Source organism: Eptatretus burgeri, unplaced genomic scaffold (assembly GCF_056783735.1).
Source record: "Eptatretus burgeri isolate ZD-2024b unplaced genomic scaffold, Ebu_testis_v1 Ebu_testis_scaffold_3164, whole genome shotgun sequence".
Lineage (NCBI taxonomy): Eukaryota > Metazoa > Chordata > Myxini > Myxiniformes > Myxinidae > Eptatretus > Eptatretus burgeri.
In genome coordinates, this window is record NW_028225112.1 from 286,201 (window position 1) to 300,986 (window position 14,786).

The window sequence follows — 14,786 nt, forward strand, 5'->3', positions numbered from 1 at the left end:
TCCTCTTTCAGACTTTCGAATACACGGGTATTGGAGACTGTATTCGGTCTTGTACTTCTGAGACCATTTCTTGGTCTTCGTAAGCTTCTTTTCTGCCATTTCGTAATCAACATCGAGGGCTTGAAGCATCGGTAACTTCGAAGTCGATGTTCCACAGCTGCAGCGCGACTCGTAGAACTGTAGCGGCTGTTAAATTAAACACCGCACGGTGGTCGCGACCGCCGGGCTGGTACGGGGCCCAGCTGCATGCAGTGAGCGTATCGCATGCATATACACTGTGCATACATACCGCATGCACTGTATTGCACACATACCGCATGCACTAAATCTCAGTGCATGATCGCATAAGCGAGATCCAGACCCAATGTTTCGCTGCTCCTCATTTGAATTTGCAATTTTTTACGTACAATTTGGTAGCAGCGAACGTTATGGAGTTACCACATGCTATACGTAGCAGACGATGCTTTTCATTCAATTCTCATACTAGTACATTCTGATTAGTGAACAGTGCAAAAATATCAAAATTTCGGGAGGATAAGGATAGTGATCGTAAGGGCGGGAGTTTGGGTGAATTTTCGGAAGCCTCCCGATGAAATCGGGAGGGTTGGCATTGCTGCAATCTGTCTTCTCGGATTCGAACAAATGAAACACTACAGTGAGGACACTAACATCAGCCCAGGCCAAAAAAGATCAACGAGGATTGAGCCATTGATCCAGCACTGTTATTTCAGAGGTTCCTTGTTCTCTGACTTTCTATTTCTCTCTATTTCTATTCTCTCTATTTCAGAGGTTCTCAGCAGGAAAATCTGTGCCTAGATGAGGGAATGAAATGTGAACTTTCCCCATATCCTCCATCCTTGTTTGAAGCAAAGAATCGTGTGCAGAATCCAGAAAAAGCACAACTTCTGGACGCCATACAATGGCAAGTTACTTCATCAGAAGATGCAGTTATTCAGTCCATTCCAGAGACTGATCGCTATGTTCTAGATGGTGGTTCACTTCTACATCGACTGAAATGGACCGAAGGCAGCACCTCCAGCTCAATTGCCGATGCCGACGCATCTTTCACATCAGACCTGTCCGGCAATGCCACCGTTGTCTTTGATCGATATGATGGAGGACCAAGAACAAAGGACAATACGAATCAGCGACAAAGTCGAGCTCTGGTTTAGAAAAAGGTCAACATATCGGATACAACAACATTCGTTGGGAGAAAGGAAGATTTCCTCTCAAATGTTATGAACAAACAGGACCTCATACACTTGATCTCTGAACACTTGCGGCAGAAAAGCTGTCATGTCATCCAAGCTGAAGGAGATGCAGACTTGGACATCCTGAAAGCATCCGTCACAATGACATCCTCCAACGCAACAACCCTGATCGGAGAAGACACGGATCTGCTGGTATTGCTGCTGTATCATGCAACTTCTAAGAACTGCAAGTACCTGTACTTCAGGTCAGACAAGGGGAAACCAAATGTTAACAAAATCGAAATTCTGAAACAGTTACTTGGTGATGATGTCTGCTCTGATCTATTGTTTGCACATACTTTCTCTGGATGTGACACTACTTTGAGAATCTTTGGGATGGGGAAGAAATCGGTTTTCCAAAAAGTCATCAAGGGTGAATCTGTCTTGCGTGCCTGTTCACAGGTCTTTTGCACACCAATGGCAGATCAATTTACTGTTGAAACCACTGGTTGCAAGGCAATGGTGTCCTTGTTTATCGGAACCCAATCTGACTCTTTGGCATCATTACGCTACAAGTTCCTTTGCATGAAAGTGGCCGCAGAGACCTTCGTGACAACCAAAAGACTGCGTCCAACAACCTCGGTCACAAACATTCACTCTCGGCAGACGTACCTACAAGTCATGGTTTGGATGGGCAAGGAAGACGGCATGAACCCTACTGAATGGGGCTTGGATGTGCAAGAGGACAAAAATATTCCACTCATGATGCATAAGAGCCCTGCACCAGACATTCTGCTCAAAATGATCCATTGCAACTGCACTACAGGATGCAGCATACTGAAATGTGGCTGTAACAAACATGGCCTTGAATGGACCAGAGCTTGCGGACCTTGCCAAGAAGGCAGCTGTGGTTATGTGGTTACTGAGCCAGTTTCAGATGATGAAAATGAAGACTAAATATTCGGTGGAAGGAACGTTGGAACATACGCTCAACAGATCAAAACTAATTTCTCGAGGGTAGACTGTGTAACACTTTTGGTATTTTAGAGTATTTTAATCAGTTTTTGTTTGGATGTCAATCGTCCATTTAGTTATTTTTACTGACGCCATATTTAGACCCTTTGTGGTCGTCCATTTTTGGTAACTTTTAATATGTTGTTCTGAAGACCAAATAAAACAAAAATATTCCATAAAACGTTTTCTTGTAATTTTTTGGGGGTCATGTGACATATTGATCCTACTATTTTATCCCGGCTCAATGATAAACTTCCCAGTCATGAACTCTGGTATATATATGATGTGATTTCTTTCCAGGGAAGTCTTTCATCGACCGCATAACAGATGAGATGGAAGGAAAACATAATTTAGTCATTGTGATTTTCATGATTTGTTTTTCGAGACAAATAAGTCCTGAGACCTCTGAGTGTGAGACCTGAGAATGCTAATTATTATGAGACCTCGATATTAATTTACTTCTTTCCATCCATAAAGTGCTGCTTATTCAGGATTAAGATTACCACACCTGTTTGGTTAAGTTTTTAAAAGGGGACAGTGGGTGTCTTGGGCTGGCAGAATGGCCCACAGGTTGGTACACTCACTTTTAAGCTGTCCAGCCTAGCTTTGAATCCAAACCCAGCTTTAAACTGTCATCCCAGTGTTTCACAGGCAGGGTGATTCATAAATGTGTGTTCCGTCGCTTTGTTGGACGTAAACATACACGTCCCATCTCCTGGGATTAGTTGGTGGACGTTAAAGATCCCACGGTGTCCTTTTTGAAGAGTAGGCGAGCTATCGCTGGCACCATGTACAAATTAAAAATTCCTGATAGAATCAGCAGAGGGTATTGCATCAGTTGCACAGCTGTACCCCCAGCCAATGATGCTACACAGACAGTAGAAGAAGCAGCTGTGTCTTGAGCTTGCTTTACCATAGCTTGTGTTTTTCCCCCAAGTTGATGACGTGTTAATGTGGGGGTTTTGGGTGCTCCACGAATGTGCGTCGAGGAGCTTGGTGTGATGAGAATGAACCACCTGATCCACACACTTGTGGTGGGTAATTCATGAGTCTATGGATACGATAACCCTGGAAGTTTGACATTGAGAGTGTTGTCGTGATTTTTCCACTCTCATCAACAGTGTGGGTATTCCATATTCTCGTCCTCACTGAGTAACTCCAAGATTTTGAGAGATCAAGAGGTGAGGGACAGATTATAAACTCTAAATTTCATTGGCCATGACGATTACCATGGATATCCTGGGGGTCAATATGAACGGTAAGATTAAAAACGATGATTTCGGAGGTGAAAGGTTCAACAAAGGTCATTAAAAACCACTTGGGTTATTCGAAGGACAGCATCCAGGAATTATACTTTTCTTATCGAACAAGTGTGTTCTCATCACTTTACATTGAGACCAATTTACCTGAATTTGTGTCAGAGTTTAAACACCTGTGTAAAATAATTTAATAAAACATCAATCCCTGGAGAGTGAGATTAAAATTCAGTTTATACCCTCAACTATCAATCTGAAATTGCAAAATCTAGTTATCACCTTTACTCATACTGTTTATCGAAACACATTTCAACACCCAAATTACTCCCAACCCCTAGTTTGTTGTTGTTGTTGTTGGTTGTTGTTGTTGGTTGTTGTTGCTTTAACTCAAAATTGTATTGCAGTATAAACATAAAACTGTGATTTCCGACCTTCATGCCTTCTTTTCCATCTGAACCTGGCAGTCCCAGCTCACCCGGTGGGCCAGGAGGGCCAGGGTGACCCCGCTCTCCCATGGGTCCAGTCTGGCCTGTTGAACCCTCAGAAAAGCAATGAGAAAAAAACAAAACTTACAAAAAATACAATTACAACTCTAAAACTGTCATTTAATTAACATAATGATAACACTGATCACAAATAACACCTGTGATCAAGTCCAATTATATTGTCACTTCAACACTTCACTCCAACAATTATACACATGCGTACACAATGACCCGCACACACACAGTTGTAAATTTACACACATTTAATGTGCACACATACATCGAAACAACTGTGTAAACAAACACACACACACACACACACACACACACATACACACACACACACACACACACACACACACACACACACACACACACACACACACACACACACACACCAAGGATTCGATTCCTGCCACTCATTAATTCTTCCACTCTTGTGGATAAAAGGACAATAATACAAGTGAAGGGTGAAAGGAAGCAGACTTCCCATGTCCTCAGAAGGATGTTGTGAGTGCTGCATCCAATATCTCGAAGATTCACCAATTGTGAAATCACACAGAACACACTCATATATCATCGTCTATCAACGGGAAATAAATCATTCCATCACTGTCTGTGGCATGAAGGCTTCCAGGAAAATATATTATTGATGAACTTGCTCTTGTCTTTACCTGAGATCCAATGACTCCTGGAGGACCAGGTGACCCAGTTTTTCCTTGAAATCCCTGAAGGAAAGAAAAGAGAAAACAATTGTACACCTTATGGTTCCATTGGTGTTGGTTGGTTCCATTAAACCAAGAAGAGAACGGGAAGCAAGTTGGTTCCATTAAAAGTTCCACTCATTTTAAAACACACTGAATCTTCGTTACGTATGTGAATGCGATGCAAATTCCACTCCGATCCTGAGATCTCTGCACAAATAAAAAATTGAAGCAACAAAACCAACCCAAACTGCCTTCCAAGAACTGCTCCCTCCAAAGAACTCCCAACTCTGAATTATGAACCCTCCGAACTCGACAACTCTGCAAACACTCACACTCTGAGGCTCTGAGTGGGGCGGGGCTGACGCACTGATCGTCCTGATTGGACAGGGACCTCCATGGATCCGCCCTTTCTGGGTGGGGTTATGGTCGAGCAGGGAAAACCCCGCCCCCTCTACGCCTGTCTGTTCCCCTCTTGCTGGAGAAACGACGATGTGTTGGAATTCAGACCAATTCTAGGAAGTCGAACCAAGCACGTGAGGACCTTTCCTCATATACTCCGGCCGCGAGACGAGGGCGCAAGCGCTGAAAGACACTGTGGCCGCAAGTGGAGGAGATCTGGAGATTGAAATAACCGAACTATAAAACAAGTTTGAAGACGACGATGGTTCACGATCGGTATTTGACAATGCAGATTGTTTCAGAAGTCAAGGATGAGACAAAGTGATAATTTTTGACCAAGTTATAATTAATTATCGTGGCCTTCCATCAAAGTCGAAAACAAAGTGTCGAAAACCCGGTTTCGTTCAACAACTTTCAAAATTTGACCTTTGCAAAACCTTTAAAGGTCACAAAACAATGTTGTGGAAAGGAAACAGGATACGTGCGATAGCTTATTGGAGTTAGTTCGTCAAAGAAGGTGGAAAACCCGGTTCGATTCCAAAAACTTTGAAAATTTAACCTTTGTGACCTTTGAAGGTCAAAGGTCAAGGATTATTTGGTGCAAAACTTCCTCTGGAACATTCCAGGAACAATATAACGTCATATAGGCTATATGGGATTTTGCACTCCTCGGATTATCCATACTTTGATGAAATCAGCGTAAAAACTAGAGGGGGAGCACTCGGGAGAGTTCAAAACCTCTGCCGCCAATACTGCTGGGTCACTCAAGTGAACCTTATATCTTATTCATGAAATATGATGTCAACAGTGCTGACAGAGTTATAGTTCTTTTCTCCAACATTTTTTTTTTGGGGGGAGGGGGGTTGGAAATCACTTAAAACATGTAGAAATGCAAAAAAAAGAAATCTAAATTTTGTTGAAAAAAAAGTTGCAAAAATTTCTTTTTTCTCGAACAATTATTTTGGGGGGGGGTTGGAAATCACTTAAAACATAAAGAAATACAAAAAAAAAATTTTCTCCAACAATTTTTTGGGGGGGGCGGTTGGAAATCACTTAAAACATGTAGAAATGCAAAAAAAAAAAATTTCTCTAAATTTTTTAGGGGGGTTGGAAATTACTTAAAACATGTAGAAATGCAAAAAAAAAATTCCCTTTTTTGGGGGGGTAGCAATTTTTTGGGAGGGTGGAAGTCACTTAAAACATGTAGAAATGCTAAAAAAAAAAAATTCAACAATTTTTTTTTGGGGGACCAAGTCCAAAATTTAATGGCATGATCCTTGGACCATACCTAACCCCCCCCCCCCCAACCAAGTTTCGTCGAAATCCATCGAGGAGTTTTTCCGTCATACTGTTCACAAACAAACAAACAAACAAACAAGCAGTCATAGACTGGTCCTTACGAAATCGTCAACTTGACCTCTGACCTTGTCTCATAAAAGCTGTCTCTAGGGAAGGTCGCAAAATCTAATCAGCACGAGACACCACCCTCCTGAATCACGTGGTGTAATTTGACATTGGAAGCTTCTTCCGTTCTTGAGTTATCATTTTTTGGATGTTTGACCTCACTGTGGCCTTGACCTTTGACCGATTTTGACCAAAATCTAATCAGCACTAGCCATCAGCCTCCTGAATCACGTGGTGTAATTTGACATTGGTAGCTTCTTCCGTTCTCGAGTTATCGTGCCTACAAACAAACAAACAAACAAACAGAAACGGAAGGCATCAATATACTTACGAAATCTTTAGATTTCGTAAGTAACAAACAAACAGAAAGGGGTGAAAACAGTAACCTCCATCCATCTTCGAAGATGGCGGAGGTTAACAAACTTGAAGGAGGCGCCACGGGCAAGGTGTTCGAGATAGAGCAAAATGGTTTCAATAATTTAGGTGGGGAATGACCTCAGGATTATGCATAAAAAATATTGTCATCCTCGCTCTCAAAGTTTGGGCGATTGAATGATTTTTACATCAAAATTCGCAGTTTTCTAAGTTTTTGACCTTGTGACCATGACCTTGGGACGAAAATGAAAAATCAGACAAGGACATAACAAGTGTTAGGAAATTCATTTTGCTATTCAAATACCGAAGAACCCATTGCATTCAGTCAATTCCCTCCTCTCCCCCTCCACACTTTCCCCCCTCCCCTCCCCCTCTCTCACCCCTATCACTCTCTATCATCCCTATCCTTCACTATCCCATCCCTATTCTTCTCTCTCCAACCTTCTTCCTCCTCGATCCTTCCCCTCCCCCCTCTCTCCCTCTTCCCCTCTCACCTCCATCCACTCTCACCTCCCTCCTCGCCTCTATCCTTCCCATCCCTCCTTTCCCTCGTCCCCTCCCTCCTCTCCCTCTTCCCCTTCCCCCTCTCCCTCCTATCTTGAATATTCCCATCAGCGAAGCGACAGGTAGTATTTGCTGGTAAACAAGTAAACAAACACGAATTAATCTTTAAACTTTACATTTTCACACTTTCCCCAATTAAAAGAGGTGATGATTATCCATAAATTATTAAATGAGTCAGGTGGTCATGATAATTCACGTCCCTGACCCTCAGTGATGGGTAATGTTGTTAAACGTGTCCTTTATGATCCATCCATGAAGACCACACTCTGTACAGAGAGAGCATCAGTGCTGCTACAGCAGTTACCTGGGTTATTGGACACAATCCTGGACAGGTGACCACTCTGACACAGGATACTCAAACGGCTCAATCATCCAGCAAGCTGGTATCACTTTGCCAACCTCAGAAGGATGACAAGCTGAGTCAACCCCACCTGGTATAATTCAACAGCCAAGTGGGATTTGAACTGAGGACCCATGTAAACCAAGCCCACCACCCCAACTATTAAACCAACACCAGGTATACTTTTATATTTTATCGGTACAAACACACCTATCCCGTGACAATGGTTTCATAACAGTTCTTACAGCAGGTCAAAAGGTCGAGGTCACAGCTTGAGGTTAAAAGTTCGTGAAAAATGATTTTGGGTCAAACTTTGACCTTGAACTTGTGACTTCCATCCATCGAGCAAAATTAATTAGTTTCCTGGTAAACTCTCACTCACTCTGCTTTACAAACAGCCGACTGGTTTAGTGGAAACGAAGTTCACCCTTTACATCTTTAAATATAATATTGAAGATAATTTGGCCTAAAATAAGGTTGTTACAGGAAGAGCTATAAACTCCCAACCTGGTGATGCACAGGGAAGGTGTTGCATCAGTGAGCATACCTTCCTCTGAAAGCAAAGGTAAGTATCTTGTCTTCTCATCCAGTGATTCATTGAGGACGTTAAAGATGCCACTGCAGTCCTCAAGAACAGGCCATCGTGTGCCGGTGCAGAGGCCCATAATCACAAGTAAATCTTAATCTGATTTGTTGTAAACGAGATTAAAGAGGAATGAAGTGATGAGGTATAAAATGATGTCATACATGTACAAGAGGGAGGGAGGGTAACATGTCATGGATGGGATTTCCATTCACAATTCAATTCGGGCTCCGCTCCAGATATCATGACATTCACTAAATCAATGAGTTCCTGTGTTTCGTACACAGCACGGATCAGTACGGGAAACACAAGTTCTCGGTACGGAGTGAACGTCACGTACCGGGTCTCGGGTGAACCGACCAAGGACCAGCGGTCTTCCGGAGAACCTCCCGAGGATCCCGAGGTGTTCGCTCTGAGATCTCAGGTCATGGTGGACCGCACGTCGTGTCGGTGAAGGACGGTACGCTGTGGTAACCGAGTGAAGAGCGCGAGCTGTTTGGGGAAAAAGCGAACAGGGAGATCGCGGTGTCTGATTGGTTCCCGCCACATCACGTGTGCATGATTTAAAATAAATGCAAAGATTGAACGTTTCGTTTTAACGGATTGTTTGTGTTTCAGATTGTGTTGTGAAAGTGGAAAATCGAGTCCGAGTTCGTCGATGATCATTTCCTCGATACGAATCAACGTTCTTTATTTTCTGTTTTTGTCTTTATCGACAATCTTCCCTCAATAACGGAGTTATATATATGGGTATGTGGGTATGTAGGTGGGTATGTATGTATCACCTACTCCTCCGGAAGGATTTGACCGAGGAAGCTGAAACTTTCAGGGATTAATGAGGGAACCCCGACATTGTGTCTGTGCAAGTTCCGATTGATTCCATCAACTTTTGAGGAAAAAGTTAATTCAGGACCCTTCGGTACCCTCATTCATGATGATAGGAGGAAAACCACGGGTAACCTTCCCGGGTCAGATTACGGTCACGTGTGTCCGAGTGGTGCTCAGGTTTCGTACACCAGACGACGGTCTCCTTGGGTTAACCTGAGGCTGTCACTTCGGGTGGGTGCCTGGAATGTCCTTTCCATAAGAGAGGATGATCACCTGTCTCTGTTATAGCGGACGAGCTCGAAATGGCGGGCGAGCTTGAAATGGCGGGCGAGCTTGAAATGGAGGACGAGCTCAAAATGGCGGGCGAGCCCAAAATGGCGGACGAGCCCGAAATGGCGGACAAGCCCAAAATGGCGGACGAGCCCGAAATGGCGGACGAGCAAGAAATGGCGGACGAGCTCAAAATGGCGGACGAGCCCGAAATGGCGGACGAGCTCAAAATGGCGGGCGAGCCCAAAATGGCGGATGAGTCCGAAATGGCGGACGAGCTCAAAATGGCGGACAAGCACGAAATGGCGGACGGGCACGAAATGGCGGACAAGCTCGAAATGGCGGACAAGCACGAAATGGCGGACGAGCTCGAAATGGCGGAAGAGCTCCAAATGAAATGACGGATGAGCTCGAAATGGCGCGCGAGCACGAAAAGCGAAACAGCTTGGAGGGAAGTGTGCATACTTCTCGAGTATCCTATCAACCTTTGCTTCGAATTTAAAGATGCATATAGAAATTTGACTGACTGCAAACTGATTAATAATAGCCCTTCTCTCCAGATCAAACTGAATACTTTGACCATGTAATCATGGAGAATCACAGCTTGACTTCTTCATCGAGCAGGTGGTTAGCCTTCCAGTGGAAATCTTTTGGTTTTTGGGTCACTTAGTGTGAGCAGAAACTTATTTTGGAGGAAAGGAAGTTCATATTGTACAAGACATATTGAGTTTATATTGTAACATTAGGAAATCAAGACAAGAGGATAAAGTCTTTTGGTCCATGATGCATGTGCCACACCATCGTGAGAGCAATCCCACTGAACATCAGACACGTGGAGAATGGTTGAATTCGAAACATTTCGATGCTCCATGGGATTAACCACAATCTCTTATAAGGCTGAATGGTCCTGTTTTCTTCCGAGTAGCCCTCTCCACTCACCAGAAGGTTATTTTTTTTTCTGTACGACAATACGACCCACCCCCGCCCTCATCCCCCCTCCCCTCCCACCCTATCTCAACCCCAACAGACACTCCTCGTCCTCATACATTTCTCTTGAAGATGAGCACTTTCTCAAACTCCCAAATCTCAAAATACACTACATCCTGTCTAATTGGACAGATGATATCTGCGATTTGGCCTCCAAAGCCCACTGCTGCCTTGTGATTCTGAGAAAGGGGAGGTCCTTTGTCAAGTATCATGGTATGAAAGGCTTTCAATGATCTGTCATGAAAAGAGCTCCAAACTTCACACAACTGTCGCTTCCAAGATTCTGCTTATTTAAACCATTAAAACCTTCTCTCTATACCAGAGGCATTGGTGGTCTTGAAATATTTCTCCAGCTCTGTTGTGCTCCTATTACCTCTGCCACCGAAGGTGAATGGAGGTTATGTTTTCACCACTGTCTGTGTTTTTGTCAGTTTGTCTGTCTGTGAACAGGATATCTCAAAGGTTGTGGACAGATTTGGAGAAAATTTGGTGGAGAGGTTGGATGTGTGACAAGGATGAAATGATTCGATTTTGGTGAAGATCAGGATCCCGATACTTGAATGTTTATTCGTGATTCTTTCCCATTGAGAGATCGAGCCAAAATCGATATACAACAGGATATCTCATAAGGTTATGGACGAATGAAGTCGGAACTTGGTGGACAGGTTGGGTGTGTGATAAAGACGAATCAATTCAATTATGGTGTCGATCCGGATCCGGATCTGGAGTGTGGGCACGAGACCCCGAGTGTGGACACGAGACCCCGAGTGTGGACACGAGACCCCGAGTGTGAACACGAGACTCCGAGTGTGGGCAAGAGATCCCGAGTGTGGGCACGAGACGCCGAGAGTGGGCAAGAGAGCCCGAGTGTTTACACTAGATCCCGAGTGTGGGCACGGGACCTCGAGTGTGGGCAAGAGACCCCGAGTGTGGGAACGAGACCCCGAGTGTGGGCACGGGACCTCGAGTGTGGGCACGAGACCCTGAGTGTGGGCACGAGACCCCGAGTGTGGGCAAGAGACCCCGAGTGTTTACACGAGACCCCAGTCAGGGAATTTCTCGTTACCTGTGCCACCGAACGTGGACGTCCGTTCGGTATTCACCTGTTTGTTTGTCTTTTTGTCTGTGAGCAGGATATCTTAAAACGGTGTGCATGGATTCCGATGAAACTTGGTGTGGACAGGTTGGGTGTGCGACAAGGACGAACTGATCCGATTTTGGTGAAGATCCGGATACGGATCCGAGAATATTTTTTAATTTTTCAAGTAATTCTTCACCATTGAAAGGTGGGGCCAAAACGATGTACAGTATGTACTGTACATCGTGATATTTCAAAGGGAAATGGCGCAATTCGACGTGTTTTCACCGTCCTCTGTGTGATCCACCTGCAGCGACCACAGTGTCACGTGATACTCCAGTTAACCCTTAAAACGACAAACTGAACATGCTTAACATGACATTCCACATTATCCCTGCACCAGAAACACCATGTGGGTTGATCATAGGTGGATCAACAACACTCGGTGGGCTGATCATAGGTGGATCAGTAGCACCAAGTGGGTTGATCATCGGTGGATCAACAACACCAGGTGGGTTGATCATAGGTGGATCAACACCAGGTGGGTTGATCATAGGTTGATCAACACCAGGTGGGTTGATTATAGGTGGATCAACAACACCAGGTGAGTTGATCATAGGTGGATCAACAACACCAGGTGGGTTGATCATCGATGGATCAACACCATGTGGGTTGATCATAGGTGGATCAATAACACCAGGTGAGTTGATCATAGGTGGATCAACAACACAAGGTGGGTTGATCATTGGTGAATCAGTAGCACCAGGTTGGTTGATCATAGGTGGATCAACACCAGGTGGGTTGATCATAGGTGGATCAATAAAGCCAGGTGGGTTGATCATAGGTGGATCCGCAACACCAGGTGGGTTGATCATAGGAGGATCAATCACACCAGGTGGGTTGATCATAGGTGGATCAATAACACCAGGTGGGTTGATCATAGGTGGATCAATAAAAGCAGGTGGGTTGATCACAGGTGGATCAATAAAACCAGGTGGGATGATCATAGGTGGATCAACACCAGGTGGGTTGATCATTGCAGGATCAATAACACCAGGTGGGTTGATTATAGGTGGATCAATAACACCAGATGGGTTGATCAAAGGTGGGTCAATAACACCAGGTGGGTTGATCATAGGTGGATCAATAACACCAAGTGTGTTGATTATCGGTGGATCAATAACATCAGGCGGAACAGGGGCACTGCCACAATGCCACAACTGCACTTACAGAAAAATCATGCAACCAGCAGGTACAGATTGCACACCTTACATCAACATGAAGGATATTTCATGCCATAAGTTCCCATATTCCAAATTCTAACGGAAATCAATTTTAATGAAATGAGACACTGCCATGCAGCCAAAGAAATAGGATGGGACACCGCACTGTACTCGAACCTGGAGATGTCTCGATCTCTATCTCTCTCTCTCTCTCTCTCTGTCTCTCTCTCTCTCTCTCTCTCTCTCTCTCTCTATCTCTTTCTCTCTTCCTCTCTCTCTTTCTCTCTCTCTCTCTCTCCCTCTCTCTCTCTCTCTCTCTCTCTCTTTCTCTCTATCTCTCTCTCTCTCTCTCTCTCTCTCTCTCTCTCTCTCTCTCTCTCTCTCTCTCTCTCTCTCTCTCTCTCTCTCTCTCTCTCTCTAGTTCTTTGTGATAAGACGGTGTCGTGTGTCCTAACAATCCGAATCGAATCAAATCCTGCCATTTAAAGTGTTCCAGAGTTCTGATAAACATCACCAAGACGTTCGAGAGTGAATTGTTTCCATCCAATACGGGTTTAGACCCCACTACAACGGGTCTGCGGGTTTTCACAAACAAATCGGGTCAAACCCCGAAAATCCGGGTCACTTGCCATGTTCGTGTGTGCCAGTCGAATGTACATTGAAGATAAACAAGGATGTGGTTTATAGACGGAGAGACATTCTTGTGTACCCCTAACTCACCGCACACACCTTCCTCACCGGGAGGTTTGAACCCACCTCTCACCAACAATAATGGAGTCTCACCTTCACAGGTGCAGAGAGAACACAGAACGGCGAGCAAGGGCGTCCACATCACCAGGGGGAAATCGGACCAAGTCTTCAACACACCGACCAGAGAGAGACAGACACAGAGAGAGAGAGAGACAGACACAGAGAGAGAGAGAGAGACACAGAGACAGACACAGAGAGAGAGACACACAGACACAGAGAGACAGACAGAGAGAGACAGACACAGAGAGAGACAGAGACAGAGAGAGACAGACAGAGAGAGAGACAGAGACAGAGAGAGAGAGACAGACAGAGAGAGAGAAACAGAGACAGAGAGTACGCCACAATGGGAGACGAGCCGAGGGAGTAAGACATACTTGGCGGATTGAAAAGCGGTTGAAGTGGGCGTGGCTATAAGTGGGCGTGGCTATAAGTGGGCGTGGCTTCAAAGCGTGGCTTTGACTCCCCCGGGGATGAAAACAAACCGACCCGACTTTTAACCCAAAACTCACTTTTAAATATGAAATGATCATTTATTATCTTGCCAAAACGAAGTTTGTGCAAAATATGTTAGTCAGCTTGTATGGTTTTTTTTTGGTTTTTTTTGTTTGTCTGTAATCACGTATAAAAAATTCTGCAGAGCACAGTTATCATTGGAAATTTTTGTAACTTCGCATATCAGAGGCCGATAGAGGTCCCTTTCAGTGCACAAAATTTTGAAGGTCAAGGTCAAAGGTCAAGGTCACTTTGTCACAAATCAGGGGAGTCGACGAAACCCTTATTTTTTGAGTAATTTTAATCGAATCGTCTCCAAACTTTATGGGAATGTAGTATATGGTCTGGCGTTCAGCTGATTAGTTTTTGGTGGCGATTGGCCTTGACCTTCATGGTTAGCGCCTGAGGTCAAACATATTTTACCCCAAGGTCAAATTTTCAAGTTTTAGGAACCATATCGTGTCGTACCTCAAATTGAACACCTCGATGAGTGCTTTCTAGATATGTCAAGCTTGAGATATTATGACGTCTGTTCAAGTATAACCTGGATATGTCTAGTATATCAGAAATGATCTGTTTCAGCAACCCAATGTTAGACTTAAGGCCCGGTCACACCTTGACGTTTTAGCCAGCGATGGCAACGTATTAAAATGTATGTAAAACGCTGGCTGACGTTGAACTTTTGATGTTTTTTTTTAAGATTCGGACATATTCATAACGAGTTGGTCGTATGCATAACATATTAGTAATGGACACAGAACGTTTCGTTGTGTTATAGATAACTTATACCAACGAATGCTGAACCTGTTGTCGGCCTACACAACCGATGCCCAACGATAGT

At 44.2% G+C, this 14,786-nt stretch overlaps 1 protein-coding gene across 1 annotated transcript in view; it reads right to left on the reverse strand.

Moving 5' to 3' along the window:
- LOC147006576 (dynein axonemal heavy chain 8-like) overlaps positions 1-14,786 on the reverse strand; it is a gene marked incomplete at its 5' end in the record, with an annotated part of 164,610 nt that overhangs the window by 126,298 nt on the left and 23,526 nt on the right. Inside the window, 4 exon segments of the mRNA XM_085868499.1 lie at positions 1,034-1,099; positions 1,254-1,450; positions 3,744-3,999; positions 4,620-4,673. Of these exon segments, the coding sequence (XP_085724625.1) occupies positions 1,034-1,099; positions 1,254-1,450; positions 3,744-3,999; positions 4,620-4,673 (573 nt within the window).